This window comes from Nelusetta ayraudi, unplaced genomic scaffold (genome assembly GCF_046127955.1).
Source record: "Nelusetta ayraudi isolate G7.1 ecotype Tasmania unplaced genomic scaffold, CSIRO-AGI_Nayr_v1 ptg000007l, whole genome shotgun sequence".
NCBI lineage: Eukaryota > Metazoa > Chordata > Actinopteri > Tetraodontiformes > Monacanthidae > Nelusetta > Nelusetta ayraudi.
The window spans coordinates 6,275,610-6,300,286 of record NW_027466057.1 but is presented as its reverse complement, the minus strand read 5'-3'; the positions used below and the strand labels follow the sequence as shown (position 1 = coordinate 6,300,286).

The 24,677-nt window shown below is 46.9% G+C and overlaps 4 protein-coding genes across 10 annotated transcripts; 1 reads left to right on the top strand and 3 right to left on the bottom strand.

Annotated features, from left to right (window-relative positions):
- Positions 1 to 519: 519 nt before the first annotated feature.
- Positions 520 to 3,928, bottom strand: LOC142883385 (protein c-Fos-like). Of its 2 annotated transcripts, XM_076018211.1 has the most exons (5): positions 3,121 to 3,283; positions 2,725 to 2,803; positions 2,188 to 2,415; positions 1,649 to 1,756; positions 520 to 1,521 (listed from the first exon to the last, which is right to left on the bottom strand). In XM_076018211.1, exons 1-5 carry the CDS (start codon positions 3,162 to 3,164, stop codon positions 859 to 861), a joined length of 1,122 nt encoding a protein of 373 aa, XP_075874326.1. In that variant the 5' UTR covers positions 3,165 to 3,283; the 3' UTR covers positions 520 to 858. The 2 variants fall into 2 exon arrangements, with proteins under 2 accessions (XP_075874326.1, XP_075874325.1); XM_076018210.1 differs by lacking the exon at positions 2,725 to 2,803 and having other exon boundaries at positions 3,121 to 3,928.
- Positions 3,929 to 4,309: 381 nt separating this feature from the next.
- Positions 4,310 to 6,109, top strand: LOC142883386 (transmembrane emp24 domain-containing protein 10-like). The gene is made up of 5 exons (XM_076018212.1): positions 4,310 to 4,573; positions 5,050 to 5,170; positions 5,296 to 5,369; positions 5,487 to 5,613; positions 5,807 to 6,109. The coding sequence occupies exons 1-5, from the start codon at positions 4,388 to 4,390 to the stop codon at positions 5,926 to 5,928; spliced, it is 630 nt and encodes a 209-aa protein (XP_075874327.1). The 5' UTR covers positions 4,310 to 4,387; the 3' UTR covers positions 5,929 to 6,109.
- mlh3 (mutL homolog 3 (E. coli)) lies at positions 4,793 to 11,610 on the bottom strand. Of its 6 annotated transcripts, none has more exons than XR_012926040.1 (14): positions 8,818 to 11,610; positions 8,426 to 8,527; positions 8,239 to 8,318; positions 7,878 to 7,982; positions 7,708 to 7,786; positions 7,549 to 7,617; positions 7,358 to 7,466; positions 6,976 to 7,135; positions 6,852 to 6,875; positions 6,683 to 6,761; positions 6,431 to 6,582; positions 6,261 to 6,336; positions 5,311 to 5,575; positions 4,793 to 5,180 (listed from the first exon to the last, which is right to left on the bottom strand). XR_012926040.1 is itself a non-coding variant. In XM_076018207.1 (13 exons), exons 1-12 carry the CDS (start codon positions 11,255 to 11,257, stop codon positions 6,265 to 6,267), a joined length of 3,471 nt encoding a protein of 1,156 aa, XP_075874322.1. In that variant the 5' UTR covers positions 11,258 to 11,610; the 3' UTR covers positions 4,793 to 5,180; positions 6,261 to 6,264. The 6 variants fall into 6 exon arrangements, 2 of the variants coding, with proteins under 2 accessions (XP_075874322.1, XP_075874323.1); XR_012926039.1 differs by having other exon boundaries at positions 5,311 to 5,572; XR_012926041.1 differs by having other exon boundaries at positions 5,311 to 5,572; positions 6,265 to 6,336.
- Positions 11,611 to 15,454: 3,844 nt separating this feature from the next.
- On the bottom strand, positions 15,455 to 24,616 carry nek9 (NIMA related kinase 9). The gene is made up of 23 exons (XM_076018223.1): positions 23,921 to 24,616; positions 22,947 to 23,124; positions 22,810 to 22,865; positions 22,658 to 22,728; positions 22,459 to 22,564; positions 21,965 to 22,096; positions 21,771 to 21,881; positions 21,597 to 21,661; positions 21,461 to 21,511; positions 21,178 to 21,370; positions 20,461 to 20,605; positions 20,155 to 20,355; positions 20,003 to 20,049; positions 19,286 to 19,447; positions 19,085 to 19,193; positions 18,844 to 19,005; positions 18,512 to 18,679; positions 18,364 to 18,423; positions 18,085 to 18,272; positions 17,814 to 17,969; positions 17,613 to 17,726; positions 16,512 to 16,565; positions 15,455 to 16,424 (listed from the first exon to the last, which is right to left on the bottom strand). Exons 1-23 carry the CDS (start codon positions 24,104 to 24,106, stop codon positions 16,245 to 16,247), a joined length of 2,895 nt encoding a protein of 964 aa, XP_075874338.1. The 5' UTR covers positions 24,107 to 24,616; the 3' UTR covers positions 15,455 to 16,244.
- Positions 24,617 to 24,677: the final 61 nt, after the last annotated feature.

The window sequence follows — 24,677 nt, the reverse complement described above, 5'->3', positions numbered from 1 at the left end:
TAAAAAGGAAAAAAAAAAGAAGGATTTGAACCCTGCCTCACTTGCACGATTGTCATTATCTAATATAAAGAAAGCTTGACACACATCCGACAGCATGTTCATCATTACTCAAATCAGACTGCAAACCACTCTGAAGGTCCATTTATTGTCATTTCCAGCAGCATAGATAAGCAGTCAGCGCTCATTTCACCCACCTCGTAAGTTTAACAAACAAGTCAAGATCTCAAAAAGGTAAAAAAATAAAAATCATAAGTTACATCTTGATACGATATACTCCGTATAATATTAGCACTGGATGTTTTCATGGAAAACTTTCAATGAGGTCAAACCACAGCTGATGACGTTGAGGTATGCAGGTACTTTTGACATGGGTGAACGTGTAAATACAACATTTACAGCCATCGGTACACTATGAACAACGAAACACCAAAATATACCTTAACATTAAATTCCACGGTACATCTTAGTTCTAGGAACAGATCATATATATATATATATATATATATATATATATATATATATATATATATATATATATATATACTATATATGCTCTGTATTATTTTTGTTCTCCGATTAGTCTGCATGCGTTTGAAGACAAACCCTTCACTTCAGTCCCACCTGTGAAAGTAAGAGCCATGCTTTTAGCTACATCACTTTGTTGGCTAAGTATCTGAAGAAAGTTTGGACGTCTGCTCCGCTGCGCACGCGATACGCGTCGAGGCAGTCTCCTCTTGAGGGCTTACAGCACGCTGTGGCACGAGGTCGCTGTCTCTTCCGACGCCGGGAACCTGCAGGGAAACAAGAACTTCACAGAGAGAGAGAGCGGGATCACACCGATCACTCCTCCTCCGGGCCTCACAGGGCGAGGAGGGTCGGCGAGTTGAGGATGTCGACCGACTCGGCTTTGCTCCCCAAGCCTTTGTGGCCGTCCAGTTCCTCTGCAAGGGAGTCCAGCTCGGGGCACGCAAACGTGAACACCGACAGGTAGCTGCTGCAGGTGGGCGTGGAGGTCACCATGGGCGTGCTGAGGGGCTCCAGGTCGCTGGACACCGACTTGTACAGGGTCTCCCAGTCCGAGACCCCGAGGGAGCAGCTCAGGTCTATGTCTGGCACCGAACGGGCCGTCTCCATGGGGCTTTTCTCCTCCAAGCTGGGCAGCATGCTCTCCAGCGACCCCTCCTTCATGTCCAGGGTCGGCTCCAGGTCGCAGAGGTTAACGTCAGCGCTGGCGCACAGCAAGATGTTGGAGTTCCCAGAGATGGCTGTGGAGGGGTCGCTGGAGGGGATGTCCAAGCCCTGGAGCGACGGAGCCTCCTGGGTGGCGTCCTCGGGGAGCCTGTCTTCGTCTGGGCTCGGCAGGAGCTCCGACGGCTCGTGGAGCATCGACTCCAGCTCCTCCGACATCTGGCACGCCGGCTTGTGAGTGGCGAGGATGAACTCCAGCCTCTCCTTCTCCCTCAGCAGGTTGGCTATTTCCGTCTCCAGCGTGGCTTTCTCCTCCTCCAGCTCATCCGTCTCCTTCAAACAAGAGGGTCGGAGGGGGGGGGGACAAACATCAGTCACACTGGCCTGGCGAAGCCCACGGGGTCGGACGGTGCGGCGGGGTGCAAATGGCAGCCAAGCAAATGCATCACTGTTTACTTACAGCTTGCAGCGTGTCAGTGAGTTCCCGCCGTCTGTTGCGACACTTGGCTGCAGCCATCTTATTCCTCTCCCTCCTTATCCTCTTCTTCTCCTCCTCCTCCGGAGACAGCTGGCGCGCAAAGGAAATAATTCAGTTATTGCCTTGATGTGGAGTGTGTGTGTGTGTGTGTGTGTGTGTGTGTGTGTGTGTGTGTGTGTGTGTGTGTGTGAGGGGGTGGGGGTGGTGGCGGCAGCCGTTTCATCCCCTATAATCGGCTAACTCCGTTGCCAATACCCCCCCTCCTTTGAAAAATGGAGAGGGAAAAAAAGCATGTTTCGCTGCAATGCGCCTAAAAATAGACCATTGTTGCAGACTTTGCTGTGACCTGAATATAAATCAAGTGCCGGAGGAAGGCTCGCAGCCAGCAACGCCGCACCGGTGGCGTCTCGGCACAATGGAACTGTTGCACGCACAAAGGATGCAGATTGGCATATGTAAATTCACACCGCCAAACGCTTTGTGTCCAATGGCAGGTGCAGTCTGGATGCGAGCGCACCTACCTGCTCCGCTCTCCCCTTCTTGCCAGCATTTTTCCCCTTGCTCCCGCCCTCTTTGGGTGTTGCCTGGTGAGAGCTTTGTGGCTCATTGGCTTGCTTGCCGCCCAGACAGGGAGAGACAGATGTAATAATCGTAGGCTGGACCATCCACTGGAAATCAGGGGTGGAGGAGATTGCGGTGACCGTCGGAACAAACGGAGCGTCTCGGACGCTGGCATCCTCACACGTCTCCTGGGGGGGGACAAGGAGTGAGGGATGGGTTGGATTTTAATGCAATCCTTTTATGAGAAACGTTGGGATGGACACTGATCAATCAAATGCACAGCTGTTTATTTTTTTTTGTAATTGCAAAAACAAGAATTCATTCTAACTGACCGTCTCTTGAAAAATACCCAAGCAGGAAAAAAAAAGAGACACGGATCGATATTCGACTCTTTTTTTTTTTTTATTCCCCGTGACGTCAGCACTGACGCAGGGATGCTGTGGAGTCTCCTGAATGGATTTATTTTTCTCAATGAACCGCTGCATCAACACGCTCACATTTTGGTCCCAGGACGTCGGAATCACAACAATCCGACCAGCGGGTTGCCACGTTCGCAGCTTCTGATCCCTTGTTATCCTGTCGTGTCACAAAAGACGCGATTCTTGTCTTAGTAAACGAAACACATCAAATGAATAAGAATACAAAAAAAAATATGGAAAGATGATTAGCGGGCCCATCGCTCCGTCGTTAGAATTAACATCACGTCGGTACGCACGCTGTGAACGACTTGTATTTGTTGCTATTGTTTATTAAAACAAAAAAAAAAAAAAAAAAAAAAAACACAAAACAAAAGGAGCGCACGTTTAATGTGCTCGCATAAAAGGGGCAGCCCCCACCACCAACACCACCACCACCACCTTACTGGATTTATGATCGACAAAGGCCAGTCATACCTTTGCACTGCTCTCCGACGAGGACGCTGGAGAGCTCGCAGCATCCTCCGGCGTCTTCTGGAAAACCGTCCCGAAGGGAGACTCTGTCCGGCAGGTGGCAGACGCTGAATCCATGTCTGGCGTTAGGTTGTTGTGATGCATCAAAAAATGTTTTTTTTTTTTTGTTTGTTTGTTTTTTAAATACTATTAATAATAAGAAGAAAATATACGAATTATAATAATAGTAAGAAAAAAAAACCTTCACAAATCCCCCTCAATGACAAATGTGACTGTGGCCTTGTTGCCGGACGCGGCGGCGGCTCTTTTCTCCAGGTATGTACCTGGTAACTGGACGACTTAGGATGCAAGCCCCTCCTTTTATGCTCCGCTAGAATTTTATGAATGAACCGAGACTGTACCATCAGCCGTGGGGGAAGGGGGGAGACACACCGACGGCCACAAAGGGACCTGCATTTCGATGGCTAAAGCAAACTATTTATTTCTACATTCGCCCTCCTTTGTGTCCCCCTTCCCCCTCAAAAATGTTTTGGTCATAATATGACTTTAAAAAAAAAATAAAAAAAAATGTGGGGGGGTGCGGGGGAAGAGAGACACGTGTTCGCGGTTACATCTGTGCGCGCACCCGTGCCAAGCGGCTCCCATTCATAAATATTGTCCTCGCATATCTGGGGTGAGGAACGTGAGCCCGTTTAAAAATAGCCCCCCAACACGTACGCAGCTAATTGTTTGCAATATACGCGCTTTCTGTTCTACGTGTGCGTTTAATTTGTTGTTCGAGGCAAAACCACACATTTTTTGGAATTGCAACAGTTGAATTTACATTAAATAAATTTATATTTATATAAAAACGACAGCAACAACAACAACAACACAGCTAGCTTGGCCAGGATGCACTCGCTGCTTATTAATTTCCCGTCAGCCTGACATTTTACAAACGAGCACACTGCACCACTTCCAGCTTGATTGGTGGCATGACGACGAAAGCCGAGGTCAGGTACAACGAAATGACACCGAATTGTTTACTTGGGGGGCGGAGGAGGTGGAGGAGGAGGAGGAGGAGGAAGAGGGGGAGGCGAACATGTGGGGGCGGAGGAGACACGTGACATAACGCGGAACTGGAGGGAGGGGACCCATAAAATGAGTTGGGCGGAGACAGGAGGGAGGCGGGCGGAGCTTGGTTTGACAGGAGCTGGCCGCCACACAGCAGCGACAGCCAGCCGGCCAGCATCCTTCACTGTCCACCTCCAGCAGGAAGTAGGAAGGAAGCATGTGCGGGCCGCCTTATCTCCTGCTGCCGCCGCTGGTGCTGCTCCTCGCCCACCTGGTGTCGGCCCTTCACTTCCACCTGCCGGTCAACTCGGTCAAGTGTCTGAAAGAAGAGGTGGACCGGGACGTGCTGGTAACGGGCGAGTACGAGCTGAGCGAGGAGCCCCGAACTACGACCAATTTGAAGGTACGTCAACGAGTCGCTGTGCAGCACTACAACTTGTTCCCGTCTCGCAGGGCAAAGCGTTGGTACCATCGCAGCTGGAGGTGCCGATATTTAATGATGTTTTCCTTCAAGAAATAGTTTGTGCTAACTTCTTTGACTTCTTCTTCTTCTTCTCTTGTTGAATGAAGAAACAAGTTAAAAACAATTTGCTTTTTAAATAAAGACAGTGATGCAACAAGCCTCAGTTTCAAATAGTTTTTTTTCCCTTCAAATAAATAAAATGCAGTACATATGTATTGGTTAAATAAACAATGCAATTGAAATTGGTCATAGAAATAGAAATAAAACATCAATCCCATAAAACAGCACACAATCAAGTCATACAATTTGTCACGTGTGAAATGTTAGACGTACAAAAAATATCTTTTCACATTTATCACCCCACTTTACTCAAAAGTCGCTCCGCGTTTGCATCCTTTCACCGTCTCGCTACTCAGATCACCGACTCCGATGGCTACGTGCTGTACAGCAGGAAGAACGCCACCAGGGGAAAGTTCTCGTTCACGACGGAAAACGCCGTCATGTTTGACGTGTGCTTCCTCAGCAGATCCCCAATGGGTGAGTAAGCCTAGAAAAAGGATGCAAATTGAGATGAATAATTATTGAAGCAGTGAATGAGCTCAAAATGTTTAATAAATGGGTGATCCAACCAACGGTGAATCTTTCCAAATGTTTGTCTTTAGGGAGTGGAAAAGTACCTGATCAACTAGTCAACCTCATTGTGAAGCACGGCGTGGAAGCAAAGAACGACAAAGAGGTTGGGCCGTGTTAACCGCTGGCTGCATTATGACGAGTCTTGCGTGACCGTAGATGGCGTGTGGCACCTTCACTGTGCGTTGAAAAGTTGAACAAACCCTAACTCTCAACTTGTCAGCTGGAAACGTTGGAGAAGCTGAACCCCCTGGAAGCCAAGATGAGAAAGCTGGAGCTCATGGCGCAGTCCATCGCCGACCGAATGCTCTACTTCAAGAAACGGGAGAAGGAGATGCGACAGACAAACGGTAAATGACGGTGGGCTAGCCTAGTCGAGCGTGTCCGCAAATCCCCCATTAAGGGGGCAGTCGGAACAAATGAAGGAGTCGCTGAAGATCAAGTTCGGCCGGCACTCTTTCAGCATGCATGAGGCAGAGCCAGCAGCTGACATTTAAACGGTTCCGCCCTTAAAGTTTGCCGCCATTTCCTCTCTCCCAACAGCTTCCACCAACAACCGCGTGCTGTTGCTCAGCGTCACCTCCGTGGTGTGTTTGAGCGCGCTGGCCATGTGGCAGGTTTCCTATTTGAGACGCTTCTTCAAGAGACGGAAGCTGATCGAGTAAATACGTTTTTCCAGCTCAGCCTGAGGGCCGGTGGCTCGTTCATCAAGAAGACCCAACATTCTATTAACGATGAAATTGTAATTTCTTTTGTTAAGGTGTCATGTTTTATTTATGAGCATTTATTTTCAGATTCTTTTAAGTCTTCCCTAAAAACCTAATTGTTATTCATGTCTAAGAGACATTTTTTTTTAGACGATGTGCTGTTCCACAAATGAACAATAGCCAAAGGCTTTGGGAGATTTTTTTTTTTTTTTTTTTTTAACTGTTTAAACAGGGAATTTCTCTGTGTTTAAATAAAGTCCGTTGAGTACACATTTCATTTAAATACACACCCACTCATTTATGACCGCATTGTTCCCAGGCCTTATACATCCGTCTGAGCTTTCCAAGGTTCGGCTTCTGGAATTCCTGCAGGGTCAAGAATGCAGAGGTTCTTCTTCAGTAAAATGTTTTTAAAGTCAAGTTTTTCAGCTGGTGATCATTTGCCGGTCCGGCCTGGTACCTCCTGGTCTTTGTCCAAATGGAGGATGTCCACCAGAGGGGCGATGGACGGACGGCCATGGGCGCACTGGAAGGGAAGCTGGCAGCAGGACAGCGACGCCACCAGGCTGACGCATTCATCTCTGCTCAGGGTGTCGTTGAATTTAATGGCACCTGTTTTTAGGATTTCAGCGAAGAGTTGTGATGCGTTAAACTGCTTTTATGAACAAAGACAAAAAGGAATGGACCACAGTATGGAGAGATTTGATATTACCATGGCACGCCAGTGAGGCCAACACCTTCAGCACAGTGAGTGGCAGAGTCCCTTGGACTCTTCCTGCTGAACAAAGCAGCTGAAGCAGGAAGAGAGATGAGATGAGACCAGTTTTAACGATTAAAAACACGGCAAGGTGACATAAGACGCGGTAATTCGCCAAACTTACCTCAATCTGCTCTCGAAGATACTCCTTTTGTGTTTTCGCAGACAGATAAAAGCAAAACTGGTGAACATTCTAAATGCAGATAAGTATAAAATCCAAGTTTTGATACTGAAATGTTCCAACATACCTCAACAATGGCCTTGATGATGGAGGGTCGACCCCGTCGGATCTCGTTCCTCTCCTTCTCCGTGAAGCACACCGGAACCTTCCCCACCAGAACCTGTCGATCGGCTTCCTGTGGCAGCTTCACCTCCAGGCCTAAACTTCGCAAGTGTGGCTGACAAGACCTGCAGAAAGAGGAATCCAAAGAGCGTCACTTGTGCACAGACGGCAGTGATGCCAGTATGATTGGTTAATAGGCCTATTTCAGATTTAAATTTTTCCTCTTAGACCCGAGTCTAAGCCTTGTACAAATAACTATCTAACTATCAGAATAATAAGAATATTAAAAAGACAACACATTTAAGCCCTCTGTTCAATGCCTGGTTTGTACTTCAATGGAAACACACTGAAACAGTCTCAGCTCCTCCTCCGTCACGCTGATTTCGAGGGGAGGCCGGATGGTAGACGAGCACAGACGTCTCCCCCCCGGTGCGTCTGGATCGACCTCGTAGGAATCTGCAAACGGCGGCAACATTATTCATTTAATGTTTGACATCGACTCGCAGTCGACCGGAGCCTTTTTTTAATTTCCTTTGACCTGCTATTAGATTTTCGAGTCGAACTCTCTCGTGCGCGGCGTGTTGATCCACCAGCACCAGAAGGTTGCCTGAAATTTCAAATGAAAGCATATTAAGGTAAGGTGAGGTAAAACCCTTAACGCACTTGAAAAACATTAAATGGCAGGTTGCTCCTTTACCTTCCGCTTCAGGAAGCGCTGAAGGCTCCTTTGTGCTGATGAGACACGCGAGGAACTTCTTGTCCACTTGCTGAATGACCTGCGCGAAATTTGGAGGGAACACGGTTCAAGCACTCAAGCATTCAAATCGGCATTCCCTCAAAAAGCATCGAGGAAGTCAAAGACTCTACCTTCATTGAGTGAATCATGTCCTTGGAGAAACGGTAGGGGAACAGGATGTTGTGGATCTTGACGGCCAGTCCCTCGGCTTGTTTGCTCGATATGTCCACGGCAACCTGCGGACACGGTGCACGCCATCGCCGCAGGGTCAGGACGACAGTGGAGTACAATGTTGCGTCACGACAAACCCTGCAAGAGCTTTGTAATGGTTGTTTTTAAGTGCAGACTGAAGAGGACAGAGGGGGAAGGGGAGTAATTGTAATCAAGCCAAGAAGCAACTCCAGCAAGGTATCCTCCGTATCGGCGAAGAACAACTGCCTGAATTTTTAAACACTTGTATTTCTAACACAGAAGAGCATCGCAGAATTTTACCGTGGGAGGTCGCACGAAAACTGGGTTCTTCCACTTGGAGTACAACGAGATCAGTGAGTCGGCGCCAACGTCGGGGTCACCTGAAAATAGACGCAGCCCGACGAAATGAGCCGTTTTCATTTGTATGTTATCAACGCTGCAGTTGTGTGTGCCTGCTGCGGGGCCTCGGGAGTCCGTCTTTGGGTACCTTGGTCATTAAGCCCTGAACTAATCACTCTCTCCGTCCTGGATTTAGGCAGGAACGGCAACACTAGCTGCGGCTGAAACGGGTAACACCTGTACTCCACGCCTATTGCAACAGGAATGGAGGGGAAAAAAATACTCTTTACACAAGTGTGGTGTTGCTTATACGCTAACATACAGACTCTTAAAGACAGAATAAAGTTCATTCTGTCTTTTCTTATGATTATTTTTGTTTATCTCAGACATTGTTTTTAAAGGGTTTTATTGACCCCACATGTTGCGGCGTCTTCTTCCGCCTTCATCAGAGTGTCACGTGATGTTGGTGTGTGACTCGTCTTTACCAGCTGATGGAAAGAACCAACGAAATAATGCAGACTCTTATATCCAGAGTCTCACCCATTTCTGAGACGACGTCCACGGCCATGTTGGTGAGGTCGGACGTGCAGCGAACGGTCGTCTCCTCGGCGGGCGGCGCTCCGTATCGGCTCAGTCCCGTCACCTTGTTGACGTAGGCCGACTTCCCCAGAGAAGAGTCGTAGTGTTGGATCCAGTCACGTGACACCGCAGTCTGGTCCGCCCCGGTCGGCTGCAGAACGGTGCCGCCGGCGCCATCCGGTTCAGAGTTCACCGCACAGAGCAGATTCCTGTTGTTGTTGCTGCTGTCCTGAGAAAGCGGCAATGCGTTTGATGGATTCACCCTGCGCTGCTTTAACAGACGAAGTTTAGAGGCCAAGGATTTTTCCCCTCCGCTCGGTGCGGAGGCAGATTTCGGGTCGGGAACGAGCAGAGCCACTGGGCTTCGGGGCCTCTCGTCCGCCTCCTTCCTTTCCATGGCATCACTCTGCTGCTGATCCTCACGGCGGCCGCCGGCAGGCGGCCTCACGGGAATCCCACCACACCGGTCCGTCTCGGAGGGCTTCACTTCATCCCCCTGGCAAGTCTCTCTCGGCCGTGACTCGAGCTTATTCCACTTGCCGTAAATTCTTCGAAACTTTTCAAGAGATCCGGACTCTTTGGGCAAGGAGACCTTCGGGCCGACTGATATCCTCTGAGTCTGCGGGGGGATCACAGACACAAAGTTCTGGGTTGGTTGTTTTTGACAAGTTCTGTCGTGATCCGTCCCAAGAGTGATCTTGCGTTTTACTTCCGAGGCCGCGTCTTCACATTTCTCTGCTAAAACTTTATAATGTGCTGGCCTGCTAAAATTGGCCGAGCCTGCAGTCTGCAGACAGTCATGAACGTAGGGATCAGACAGACTGATCTTCCTTTTAGTTGCAGCACCGTGTCCGTGTCCTTTGTGTGGGTGTTCTTGTGACATTTGCTCATAGCAGCAGGAATCGGCCTCAGCTTGTTGAGTGACGCTTTCTTGTTGTGAGGTCACATCGCTTAATCGTACCTTCTTACTTCCAGGACATGACAGGCGAATCATTGTCTTTTCTTGAATATCGTCGCCATCAGAGGCCGGTTCCACTCTCACTGGACACGACCGTTGCTCAGCTACAGGTCCACCATTCTTGCCGTCTTCTGTTCCTTTCTTAGCTGTCGTTTCTTCGTCCTCAGCCGTCACGCTGTGCTCCATCGCACTCGACTGCGGGCAAACGCCGCCTTCACCTACGCTGACGGCATCTTTGCTCTTGCGCTGAACAGAATGAGACGACAGCTTCACCGCCATACTGCAGTCTGCCGCGTGGGCACCCCCGTTCTGCACCTGGACCTGTGCAGTAGGAGAACCGGACAGGTTGGAATTGGAGTCCAACTCCTCCGGAGGAACCTCAGACGTCAAATTCTCCCTGTTGAGGAAAGCTTTCACTGTCTCCTCGACACACAGCAAAATGCCGTCCCACTCTCGGAACTCTATCAAGGTCTTGGCAGGTTCGAGGCACACGTCATACTCTGAGTAAGGGCATTTTATATTGAGGACATAAACCCCGTGCGGCTCCTGGCTCCGTTTGCTCTTTGGGCTCCTGACGGCCGACTCCCCGTCAAGGATGTCACTTCTCTGATTGCCGCTCAGCCTGCGCAGGAGGAAGTTCAGAATCTTGTGTATCTGCGTCTTCAGCAGTAGCCTGCCGTTCACATACAGGAACTGGAGGCTGTTGTTGTAGTGGCCTTCTCTGCCAATGTGGCCGGACACTGTGAACTGCTCTCGTGTGTGGCCGACCTCTCTGAGGTTCTGGGCCCGGCAGAGACCGTGGATCTGGACGAAGCGGTGGTACGTGTCTCTGGCCTTGGGGAGCTGCACCAGCATGGCTCCTGTGCAGTCGTTCTTCAGGGTGAAAGACACCGACGGGTGCATCAGGGCCACGGCCTCCAGCCTGTGTCTGATCCTCTCGGCCTCCAGCACGGGATCCATCCTCTTCCTCCGGACTGGCACGTTGTGGAAGAAGTTGCAGACGACCACCGTGGTCCCCGCCGAGGGTCGTGGAACCTGGGCTTCGAAAACATCCCTCGCCTTGCCACCCTGGAAGATTCTGACGTGGGTTTTTACGGACGTCCTGGTGCGGGACGAGATTTCAACCAGCGTGGCCAGAGACACGATGCTGGCCAGGGCTTCTCCTCTGAAGCCGTACCACTGGAGGTGCTCCAGGTCCTCCACGGTGCGACACTTGCTGGTGTGGTACCTGTTGCCCGCGCACTGCAAGTCCTCGGCGTTCAGCCCGGCGCCGTTGTCTATCACCTGGACCTTGAACGCCTCCATGTCCATGCGGACCCCGACGCAGGTCGCCTCGGCATCGATGCTGTTCAGGATGAGCTCTTCCACGCACTGCTGCAGCGACGGCAGAGCCACGCCGGAGCGGAGTTTGCCCTGTACTTCTACGGGGAGGCATTTAATCATGGCGTGCGACCGCTCGAACTATCCGCACACGCCATGGTTTTAACTTGATACGGGCAACAGCGGGAGCAAAAGACAGTATAATTGTATATTCTCAGTGGCCGTTGCTAACCGACGGCCGTTAGCTTAGCATGAACTTAGGGGACGTCAGTGAAGTACACCGCAGCGTCTCCCAGAGGACGCTTTTCTCCATTACTCGATAAACACGAAGATCTCATAAAAGTTGCTATGTTTAAAATACCTGTCTAAATAAATACATAAATACGGAATAGCGGACATTTAACACCGTTAAAATCAAACGCAGGACACAGCTGGGGCATGTTTACAGTCAACGTGGCTGAACAAGAGACAACTCACAGATCGAACAACACCGAAGTAAAACTCAACAGGGCCCTCTTCTGGCGTGAAGGACCAATAGCTCAATATAGGGGGCATCCGATTTATTGTTATTCTAGACTAAAAAAGCCCATCGTCAGTGCACTGAGGAAGAATGAAACTGCAATTATTTTATTAGTAATAATCCTACTAGAGGCAAATGCACACAGATTTGTCAAGATGTCTTTCTGACTTTATTAAGCAGAAAATGACTGGTGAAGAAAGGTCCATTACTATCGATATTATTCTTTATACAGCATAATTGTACAGCATTTTAACAACCAGATCTAAACCAAAGTGCAACAATTGTTCAGTTTGCTTTGAAATTCCCATATTTGACTCAATGGGGTGTGTATGTAAATCTGTAAATCAGTCTTGTGAAACTTATGAAGCTGCTCTTTTGATGCATAAATCCAAGTGATCGTTTTTTTGTAAGACTGATACTGTTGACAATTATATAGTAACATTATTAACCATGAACAACAGCCTTTAGATATAACTTTCCTTTATCAAGCAAACTTGACATATGCAACTCTTTTATAAATCTATAGACATTAGTAATAGGAGCACTCATAAAACAATAAATAAAACATAAAACTAAAAGTTAATAAGGGCCATATCTTATTGTTACATTTATTTTACGATGTCAAATGAGGAGTGTTGTAGGCTGGAAACTGGTTTCTCGTTCTTAAACTCTGCTTTAGTTATGTTGGACTTGGGACTCCCGGTGGATTTAAGCCATCCTTTCATTTCTTGCACATTGCTGCAGGGGCCCTGTAGCTGACCCTGGACCGTTCCTGCAGCTGTGTTTTGGACCCATCCGACAAGGCCAAGCTTTTTCCCTTCAGCCTGGGATAAAAGAAAGTGGAGGTTAAAAATGTTTAAAATAATAAAAATATTGGATCAGGTCAACGTGTAAACAGACATATTAACCTAAAGAACATTAAGTTAAATAAATAAATAAATGGGTCCTTAAAAAAAAAAAAAAAAAAAAAAAAAATACTCACTTGAGTGTATTTCCGAAAAAATACACCTTGCACTCTGCCGTGAATCTCATAATCCACCGAAATCAACTCTTCCTTGGACATTGTGCGTCTAGAAAATCAGAAATAAGCAGACAGCAGGTGCTTTGGTGTTTATTCTGAAGCCGTCATTCATTGCAGCCACACTGACGTTACAGCAACTAGCATGACAACTACAGCTATGCTAACAGGGTGTTTGTAGTTAAAAGTATTTGCAACTGGAGTCCTGACAGTAATAAATTCCACATTCGTGCTTTATGAATAACCTACTTATAGCGCTCTGTTGTTTACTTTACCTGAAAACAGTCCAGTGACGAACATCAGCTTCGAAATATCTGAATTAAAAAAAAAAAAAAAGGGGCAGGGTTTTACTTCCGGGGGTGATATTTGGTAGACCAATCAGAGCACAGAATACTTAGCTGGTTTCTACGCAACGAATGTCAACGTTGGGAAAATGGTCCTGCTCGTTAAAACTCTGATATTTTTTAAATGCCACAGACAAGTGAGTGTTCAATATATTCTTGTGTTTACGATCTCTGAGGTTGTAATGGTTCGCTGGATACATTCTTCCATTAACATTTCATTTCATTCAATATATGTTTAGCTTTCCAAAGACCAATATTCCCTGTTGGAAAAAAAACAAAACAAACATTTGCGTTAGGGACCCTTGTGAAAAGGGGCTTTAATTTCTCAAAATTCTGACCTGTTGATCTGCCTGATATTTCAGATGGAAAACAGTCAGAATTCTGAAATTAAAGCCAGGAATCATACCTTACTAAATGCCTGTAAAATATGCACAGAATGTTCCATTGGTACAGTTCTCAGTTTCCTGTGGTCAGATTTTCCATCCTACCTGATGTGAGTCAAACTTCCAAATGATCATCTGACTAGAATTGAATTCTGCTTCTGCTTTAGTTACATTATCACAGCCAACATTGAATCTTATTACATAGAATTGCTTTAACAGTCTGAGAATGTTACAGTCTTCCTGCAAAGTTAATTTCTCACTTCTACCTTGTGAGCCTAAAACTATTACAAATAGTATGAGTGAACTTTTTCTTTCACATTTTTCTTATTCTTACACCATTGTCCTGCATTTTCAGAATAATAAAAAGGTCGATGGGACTAAATTCTGAGAGCATCAAAAACAAATTTGGTCCCAGGCCCGTGCATCAAATTAAGTCACAAACTTAAAAGATGAGCACAGAATGGCTGAAAGAAGGCAGGACAAAACCTTTTCTCAAACACGGCGTGGTGCTGCGTCTGATGGGGCGGCTGGAACAGCAGACTTCCCGTTTCCAGTAAAACCTGTTTGCCTCAGGAATGGTCTCAACACCAGCACACAAGGCGCAATTAACAATCTGTGTGACTTTAATATGCAGAATATTTCAAAACAAGAGGCCTCACATGGCCTAGCAAAGGAAATTCAGATGAGAGAGCAAATTCTACGGGAGAAGCTGCATCGGCTTGGAGAAAAAATAAGGCGACACATCTTGAAAGAAACGGCCGATTCTGCCGAAGAGGATAGAAAAATGCCACAGCGTGAGCAACAAAGTGGAGAACGAGCAGGCGGAAGGGAGAAGACGATGCTCGAAAGCCAGTCGGAGGAGGGGAAACGCCTTGGGAAGATCAGGATCAGTGTAACGAGGACATAACAACACGTGCACGAAGAGAGGAGAGTCAGGTGGGAAAATGTCGAGAAAGAAGCAGCACAGTCACACAAAAGGAAGTAAAGCAAGCCAGGACATCATGAAGCTGTCAGATGGATTTCCAGCCAGAGGCACGTGACGTAAATACTCTACTTTAAACGCTAGCTTGGTGTTCAGTGAAGGGACCTTGCGGGGAGAGGATGCACAGGTGTCTTTTCCAGGATTTGGACATTTTTAACATCTGTGATCTGCAAGATACCATTTCATGTCAGCTCTCCTCTGAACTGGAAGGATGTGGCTAAATGGTGTCGAATGAATGAAGGATTTCTGCAACCAAGAGCCAGCAGCAACATCTGGGGCAACGTCCATGGCAGATGTTACTCCGGAATCTTTTCTCTTGTATACAAGTTTTCAACAGTACATTGTCCCTGTTTTGAATGAATAAATGTGGTTTCATGTGGAAGCAGCCTCTGATCCGATATAAATTATACTGGGACAGTTAAAATGAATAGTGTGATTGGCAGGTTAACCACTTTTCTTGATTTAGCAGCATGACCAGTTTACTTTTATTCACTTTGACCTTTTAACTCATTAACTTTGATCAGTTGATCTGAAAAGAGTTGAGGTTGTTAGTGAATATTGTAATCATACTGATTTGAGAAACACGAGTGTTGTAGAGCTATCACACATTTCAGTTTACTAAATAGTTTTGATGTATAATTGTTTTTAATGTTTTGCTAATAGTTCAATAGTGGTGAATAATGACTATAACCTAAAGATATAAACTAGCTTTCTTATTTGTTTCAAAGGCAAAGCATGAAGGACGTCTGGATAAAATAGTCAGGCAGACCCATTTGAGACACAAACATTTTATATATATATATATATATATATGTATATATAAATGTCGGTAAACACTTACAGTAATCCAACAAACCTCAATGACAATTCAGTTACATGTCGGCTTTCATACATGATGCAAAATATGATCCAATGATGAGAAAAACAGAGAAACACCAAATACAAAGCAAATGGTTGGAAAACCAACCAACAACGACAACAAGTAGCTGCAAAGTTTAAAAGAAGAAAATGTTTCAAAGACCATTTTCCACATTTGGACAGAGAACAGCTCACATTCTCAAACATGTCAGTAGTTTTGTGTTTCACACAAACAATGTTGATAAAAAAAACAACAACATGCACGTTGAAAATATATTCGCATAATAAGCGTGACATTCGGAATATAACGTCTTTAAAAGATAACGTAAGAAAACGTTTAAGGGCACTTTAGGTCAAAGGCACACAAGAAGTAAAGAAAGGAGAAAAAAGATAAAGTGACGCTTAAGAACAATGTTTTCACATCAGAAAACCAGCGTTGGCGCAAGTCTCGATCAATCTGCTTCTCCACCGACTAGCAGAGGAAGAAAACCTCCGTCTTTGGATGCGTTTCTCAACGCGTCGCTCCCCCGCTGCTCATCTCACCCGGAAAATACTAAAACCTCAGGAAGAGAATCTCAATGCTGACCGCACTCCAAGGTCAGCGATGACGCTTAGAAAAAAAAACAAAAAAAACAAACAATCCTAACGTTGGTGTGGCAACACTCCGGTCACCAGTGTCTCCGGCAGATGTCAAGGTGTGATGCTAAATCCGGCCCACGGTTACACTAAGTGCGTGCAGAAACCAGCTCGGCCGTGGCACCCGCATGTGTGTGTGAGTGTGTGCGCGCGCTTGTGTTTCATGCGGTTGAACCAATGCAATGCCAGGTGAGGTCACGCAGCGTCTCTCACTCTGACAAATGTGTGGCGTTATGTACTTGTCGCAGGCGGGCGTGCAGTTGCACCGCCTCAACCAAGCCTCCAATATCCACCATCTGTCTGACCGGCTTGTTGCTCTTTTTTTCTTTTTTTTAAAAAAAAAAAGCGTGTTGAAATCACTTTTTTTTTTCACACGCCTGCCCCTGCAGAGCGCCCCTGGTGCTTTGGAAACCCCCCGCCCTCTCCGTCGCGTCGGGGAAAACTGTGGGGCTGATGATTCCCATTATTGTCGCATCCCGCCTGCCTCAGCAGCGCCGAGCGATTGATTGCCTCCCAGAGCCGCTCGTTCTCCTTCCGCTGCTCATCGATCTGGACATGGCAGGAAAAAGAAAAAAAAAATTGTGAGAGGCGCTCCGGGGGTGAAAATCGAGGGCAGGAAATCAAAGGATAACTCACTTGTTTCTCGAGCGTCTGAATCCTCTTTTCTTGACGAGCGACTGTCTCTTGCAACTGCAAAAGAAGCCCCCCCTCCCCATGTTAAAAACCGAAAAAAAAACAACAACAACAACAAAAAAACATACAGGGTACCTATCTAAGCAAAGCAAGCTGCAGTAGCTGCTGTTTTAATAGAGCTAGGTGGCATTTTCGGATTAAAAGGAAAACAAAGAATGAGACAGGTTGCAGCTTGTTACAGGGCGTCACACCCAGGTCTTAATTCTTCCTTGCAGTAAAAGGGGAAAAAAAAGGTTTATCCAATCAAATAAGTTTTTTTTTTTCTTTTTAAAGGAAAAGAAAATGCTTTGAGGATTTAGGTCAGTGTTTCCCCTGGGGGGCGCAGAGTCAGGTCTGGGGGGCGCAAAACACCGGGCGGGAGGGAGATGGGGCGCCCGGGGGGAATTAATGTTTTCTCGTCTGAACTTTTTCCACGGCGGAACAATTAACAAAAAGCTAAGAAAAACACTGCTCAGGTACACAGGATGGACAAATATTTGACAGGTGTGGTCAATTTCATCAAAACAAGACCCCTGGAAGCATGGCTATTCTCTGCACTTTGTGAGGAGATGGGAACACAACATAAAGCTGTGTTGATTCACAGTGAGGCCAGGATGGTGGATGTTACAAAAGTGGTTTGCCAAAAAAAGTTATTTGCACAGCAGAAACGTGAAAGGAGTATTCTTGTTTAAAAAGTAATGTTCAGGATTTGATGTCACAAAGAGTGATTTGCTAAAGTTGTTTATTTGTACAAAATAAAATAAAAAAATGTCTTCCTCCAAGGCAGGCGTATCAGAGAAAGTTTGAGAACCACTGCCCTAATGCCATGCAAGTCTATGGGGTCAAAAGTCAACTTTGTCCTAGAGACATGGGGCCACTTGCAGGTTCATCGGGATCCTTCAAGACACAGCCACAGAGAGGCATGAAAAATTTTCTTCCTCCAAGGTGGGGCGTGACAGAGAGAGTTTGAGAACCAATGATTTAGGGAATGTTGCACCGAGCAGGCCGCATTAGCACAGCGGCTGCTTAGATTTCTGCAGATGTTTTTTTTTTTTTTTTTTTTACCTGCTCGACCTCAGCGGTTGCTGGGCAGCACGTGTTTGACTCTCCCACTCCGCAGCTGCTGGTCTCCTGCAGCCCGTTGACTCGCATGTTGGTTTCCTCACTCATCCGCTTGGTCTTTGGAAGAGAGCAGACATTGTCGGTACGTTTTACATCAGTGGAACTGGATTTTTTTAAATCCAACATTTTGAAACCAACGTTTACCGAAAGGCCCGTCTCGCTGGCTGCGGCCGCGGCGGCTTTGAGGTCTTTCAGCTCGTCGTAGGGCAGAGTGATGCTGCTGGAGACGGACAGCAGCTGGTCCGGGGTGGCCTGGTCGATGTCGTGGGGCATCGGGATGAATTCTGCGTCCTCGAGTTCCTGTTTGAACAGCAGCCTCCGTGAATAAGAATGCTGTCTGTGGCTTGTTCGTGGCGCCGCAGCACACCGCAGCCATTAAAGTCAGTGTACTGGGGGCTACGGATTTTGCAAACACCTTTCTGAGCCACAGTGGGCAGAAGCTGTCTGCGGTCCGACTGGCCGCAGACATCATGGGGGTCTCCAGGAAACACTCCTCCGTGTTGTCCTCCATCGTCCCGCCGAGGCCCCGGTCACGGCACTCCGTCTCAGAACCCGGTTCTATGTCCAGATCCGAGATGGAGGTCGACGCCTCCTGGCTTCCTCCTGCGCGGAATGCAAACACCCGCGTAAAACACAGACATTCTTCGATAAGCCGCAATAGCCATCCTGACACAAATTGATTTATCTCCTTTACCGCAGCCGACGGAGAGTCCGCTGCTGTTGGAGCGGATGGTCTTGGAGTTCAGCACCTTCTCTGCAATGAAGGGGAAAAATCCATCAGACCATCAGGTCCCCCCTGGTTGCGCTCACCCGCGTTCACACGACTGGCTGGGATCACTCACCCATGATGATGATGGTGTGCCAACCGCGGCAGGAGAGGTCGGGCACGTGGTGCAGAGAACCAAAAATGGGTCTCGGCAAAGCGGGGCACACCTCCGAACCGAACCTCTTGTCGGCGGGCATCCCCAGGCGCCCGTTTCCTGCGTTTCCCCACGCAAAGATCTGATTGTCTGGAAACACAGAGCGGTTGCAGGTCGTGAATAACGCTGGCGTTAATCTCTGTTTTCTGACGGAGACTGCGATGTCTTCAAACGCCACATCACGTCTGCAGACGTTCAAAATCCAGAATAAAAGCAGCAGCGGAACTCAGTCGGCCGGCGTTTTGCCGCCTCACCGTCTGTGGCTGCGATGGTGAAGCCGTCACCACACGACACTTTGGTCACCGTCTTTCCGCCGAAGGCTCCAACCAGGACCTGGACACCCTGGTGTTTCTTGAAGTCCTTCACGCCCAGCTGGCCGTACTTGTTGCAGCCAAAAGTGAGCAGACGGCCCCGTGCTGAAAAGTAAAAATAAATAAATGAATAAAAATTCAAAATTACAGAACCTCAGAGCCTTTTTTTTTCTCTTGGCATTACCATCAATGGCAGCTGTGTGCGTCTTCCCCGGAGCGACGGTCTCGATCTTAAAGCGCGACAGCTGCTTTGCCAGGGTCAGCGTGGTGATGTACGGGATCCCCTGGTAACACTTGTGTAGAGTGAAGATTGAGAACATGTAAGCAGAGCGATCTCACCCTTAGGTGCCGTCTTGCATCGTTACACTTTTTCAAGGACAAGCACCTCCCCCAGGTGGTTTTTGAGGCCGGAGATTCCCTGGTTCAGACCCAGTTTGTTGAACTCGTTGTTGCCACACGCCAGGACTTTGCCGGCTTCGGTCAAAAAGAAGGTTCCGTCGCTGCCGCACGACACCGAGGAGATACTGGCGCCTTTGGGGATCTCCACCTGTGGGAAACAAAGAGCAAAATTTTTGAAGTCCTACAGACATGTATGCTGGAGGTGTCATTGTCAGAGGTGAAAAAAAGGTTGCGGTGTTGTGGTTGACTGCTGCGGTTGTGGTTGACCCAGACGCAGAAATGCAGAGGGCAGGAGCTAGAATCACCAGCAGCCCCTCCATGATTCGTGGTGTTTCAGTTTTAGACGTACAGACAGAAAAGGGCAAGAACGCTGCAGTGGCAAGGAAGAATCGAGTGACTGTAAAAATGCTGATGTTCTTGCGAGGTTTCATGTTGACGTGTGACAGTATTGATTTTCAGGTACTCACAGTTGAAATTGTGAAAAATTTAAATAAATAAATAAATAAAAAAACAATATGAGGATGCTGCTGGATTGTGATTGATATGGCACCTGATGTAATATAGTGTAATAAACGTAAACTACATTATTTTAAAAGTCTTTCTCTTTCTGCACCGACATCTTCAAATCCCTGCATCCCTCCTTGACCGACTTGACGAATTTGAGAGCACTGAGAAAAAGCAGGACGAGGGAAACATTTTTTACCTGCATGGGCGAGGAGAAATCATCCTCACACTCAAGGCCGAGACGTCCTGCAGAAAAACACAGAGACATTCGCTAGGACACAAGCTCGCGTCTCCACTGTCTCCACCTACTGGCGACAGCAGCAACAGCAAAAAAAAAAAACAGCCACGCACCGTACTCGCCGCAGCCCCATGAGTAGATGTCTCCGCCCTGCGTCAGGACCACCACGTGGTTGTCCCCGCACGAGACCTGGCAGACCAGCCGCTCCTGGAAGAACTCCAGGAACACCGGCTCAAAGATCTCCGTGCCGAGTTCCCCTTCCACCCCGATGCAGCCGTAGTAGTCGGAGCCAAACATGTACATCTGGTCCTCATCTGCGGGAGCAGGCGGCAGCAGAGCGTTTACAAAGTGCGCCCGCGGGGAGAGATTACTGTTTTGTTTGTTTGCACTGGGAATTCCGGGATGCTCTCTTCACTCACCCGTTACGCAGGCTGTGAAGTCGGCCCCGCACGCCACCTGTCGGATCGCCTTCCCCTGGAGCTTCTCCACCCTTTTTGGCTGCCGGTACGAGGCCTGATCGCCGTGGCCCAGCTGGCCCACCATCTTGGCTCCGCCTTGGACGTTCTGAAGCAAAAAGGAAGGGGGAACAGGTTTGAGCGGGGAAGCGTGAGAACAACTGCATCTGCGTCGTCCGCGAAGGGCGATGAGGGTCGACACTAGGGATGCACATTAATAATCAATTCATTAATCGTTAGCTGATTGACCTTGTTGATCGATTAACGATGAATTGATCTGCGGCGATTTTTCCTGAGAACCTAAATTTCACATTGAAAAATGTGTAAGGAACACATTATTTAACCCTTAAATGTTGAGGGTCCAATGCGACCAATTTTTACATTAGAGTAAAAACACCCTAAACATTTATTCTCTGACTTTAAGTTGATTTCTAATGGGTCACATTTCAAGTTAGATTGTAAGCAACTTGTTCTAGGTACATTATGACCATCACAATATCTACAGGTGAATTGCTCTTTCCTGCCATGACATTAGTTATAATGATATTAACTACCTGTGGAAAAAAATTTTCAATTAAAAGCTACTAATTTAATTTAATTGATGAAATTCTTAATTGTGAATGAATCATTGTCAGTGAATCAATAATGGATTAATTGTTATCATCCCCAGTCGACACTCACGGCCCACGTGTACAGCTCCTTTTCCACCGTCACCACGGCGAAGTGGCTCTCCCCAGCGCACACGTGCTGGGCGCTGCTGCCTCCTTTGAACATGTCCATTTTCTGCGGGGTGAACTTGCCGCCGCCCCAGAAATACACATCCCGGGAACGCGTGGTTACCACGGCAATGGGGGTGTCGGTCACGGTGCTCAGCCTGTGGGTGCAGCGGGGAGGAGGCGGCAGTGAGACGCAACGAAATCCCCCAGAGAAATCTTTTAAAAAGGAAACGTGCGTTTGATCTTACTTTGGCTTTTTCATGGCTGAATTCAACAGGGCAACTCGCTCCTCAAGCTCCCTAACAGAATGATGTCAGTGGAGGGAATTATTAGTTCATTTTTTTTTTTTTTTTTAGAAAATGTTTTCTCTTCCAGTCCACTCACTGTCTGCAAGAGGAGAGGATTGGCTGGTCCAGAATCTGCTCCGCTGTCGGCCTGTTTGCAGGATCCTTTATGATACAAGACACACACACACAGAACAATGACACAGCATGACTTTGTTCAATTGCGCATCAAGCCGGAAAGCCACCGCACAACATTGATTATTTCCTCACTCACTTGATCGAGGCACTCGTACACCAGCTTGATCAACGCAGACGAATAAACATCAGAGTTTACTTCCATGGTCCAGTTGCCCTGGACTATTTTCACGCAGAGGTTCAGAGGGTTCTGCAAGACAAAAGCAAAAATATTAAGACAAAAAAATATATATACTGCATTTGTATAATGAATAGCTATTCAAGAAAACCCACCGTTGCATCGAAAGTCCTGGTAAGTGTTAAGACTTCAAAGATGACGCATCCCATGGCCCAAATGTCTGATTTAAAGTTGTACTTTGTTCCTTGGCACAACTCTGGTGACATGTAGTATGGAGTGCCCACACACTGGGTTCACAGAGAAAATGACGAACAAGAATTAAAAACATGCATCAGCGGCTTGTTCAGTTTTATACCACCATGCTGTTACCAAAGGTACTGCATCACACTCATTTCCACATCTTTTTCATCCTGGTCTTCAGTATAGACAACTCGCACTATTAAACCTTAAAAACACTCTTTGTGAAAACATAAAGCACACAAATTAAGTGAAGGATGGATTTTTTTCTCCACATTTAACAGGCATTCATTGGCACTCTAGATTTATACATTAATATTTATATATAAATGTTTAACATTTAAATTTTGTAATACATTCAAAATCATAGCCAATCTTTTTACTCTCTTTTCAGAGGTGATTCAAAACTTACAGTTTCTGCCATGGAAAACTCTGAATCCAGCTTCTTTGCAAGGCCATAGTCACCCAGCTTGATGAGGTCAGTTTTGGTCAGGAAAATATTCAGAGTTTTGATATCTCTGCAAAAAAAATAAAGCAGAGACATGACACAGGTTTATGGTAACCTGACGGACATCATGCATTTGGGAATGACAGCAGGCTGAACGTCTCACCTGTGTAAAATCCCAGCTTTGTGAATGTGGGACACAGCCGAGGCAATTTGGTACAGGTACCATATGACCACCTGAAGAACGTAGAAGACGACGATCAATCTGGAGGAGAACTAACAATAGATTATAATCACACAACTCTTCAATGAGCATACCTCTTCACTGAAAAGTTTCCCCTTCTGCTGGTTGATTTTATCATACAGGTTACCGCCTGTGATGAGAGGAGAGGAGAGGATTTCAACTCAACTTGTTGGCCACATCTCAAATTCGGACTCCGGCAGTATTTTCTTACCGTTGCAATACTCCAGCTCAATAAAGAGAGAGTTTTTATCCATGAAGTGATTAAAGTAAGCAATGATGTTGTTGTGCTCCAGCATGGAGAGGATGCTTATTTCATTCGTGACATCTCGGCGTTCCTTTTCCGAGAGCGAATTCAGGTCGACCTCCTTCCACACCACCAGAGAGTTGTCCTAGGGAGACGCCAGGGGAGGGAGATTAAACACACGGGTGACAGGAAGGCAAACAAAAGGGACCTGCATGGTCTCATGTAAAGGCCCAAGGAACGATCCACACTTACTGTCAAGAAAACTAATCAGATGTAGGAGATTTATTGTAAATTATTGTCTGAAATACAATTCAAATTGGATGAAGCTTCCATATTACACTTCCTTTTCAGGCATTTTGCTTTTATCCTGCAGGCTGGCATGATTTATTATGCAAAAGGCACGTTTGGACATGTGTACAAGCGTCTTGAATAAAAAAAACTTTCTCTCAGTGACGATATTTTAGCACAATGTGTGGACTTTTAAAATGAACACGGTATATGTCAACAGACTACAGCAGATTGTGAGTGCAAGGCATGAGAAAGTGCACGATCTTGTCCTCACTGTGGAATTTCTCACACAGGGCTTTGGAAACAGAGAACAACGAGCAGTTCACTTGACTGGGGACGTGGCCTGCAATAAATCTTAATGATCACCCCAGATAAATACAATGTTATCTGTGCACATGTGTCTGATACATATTAGAATTATGTTTTCCAGTATTTGCACGAGTGCACAATCCACAATCCAAGAGCTTGAAAACTTAATACAATTACAAAAACACACATTTCTCTTGCACATAGTCCCCCTTGTTGTACATACAGTTGCATATTGTTGGTACTTTTCATGTCAACAGTGACTTTAACGTGGCACAACAACGCATTTTGATATGGCTCGACGATGTGGTCAGAGGCAGTGCGGTACTACTCAAGGCAGAAGTTACCTCCGTCCTTCTGTACAGCGTCGCTTCACCGAACGCCCCCCTCCCGAGGATCCGGATAGGAATGTAATGCAACTTCTCCTCTTCGCCATTGAACGTGCCAGACGCCGATCGCTCGCTGACGACAGACCCGCCGCCCAAATCCGAATTGAGCGAGGCGAAGTGTCTCTCGTACTCCTCCAATGACATTTCTGCTCATCGACTTGTAAGGCAGTGATGGAAATAGCCAGCAACAGGCCCGACGACAAGATAACCGTCCCGACTGCCCTTTTATAAGACCGTCCTCATGTCAAGAAAGTAGCCGACGTCGCCTCGGTTAGCTCGCTAACCAGGACGCCGAGCCGCGGTTACTCCACCGACGCTTCGAAGATACGAAAGCGGACAAATATACAACGTAACGAAATACGTGCAACTAACAGCTATCTCTTTGGTGACAAGCAAAACAAGCAGCACCTTGGAAGTTCGGCGAAGTTTTAAGAAATTCCACAATAAGATACATCTACGTAGTTAGCGTACAGCTGCGTTTTACAACGAAAAGCAGCAAGCACATTTCCGGTGCTCTTAACGCGGCCATTCATTGCGCGGCTTGACTCGTTGAACTTGCTTAAATTAGCGCGACGAAAGAGATAAACCATTCCAAAATTAACATCGTGCAACAATGCCGTTTAAAATGTACCCGAGCAATGCTTATACATGAACGGCAAACGCAATATTTCACATTTGCTCGTGAGCCAAAGATCGATAATTCATCCATCATTTC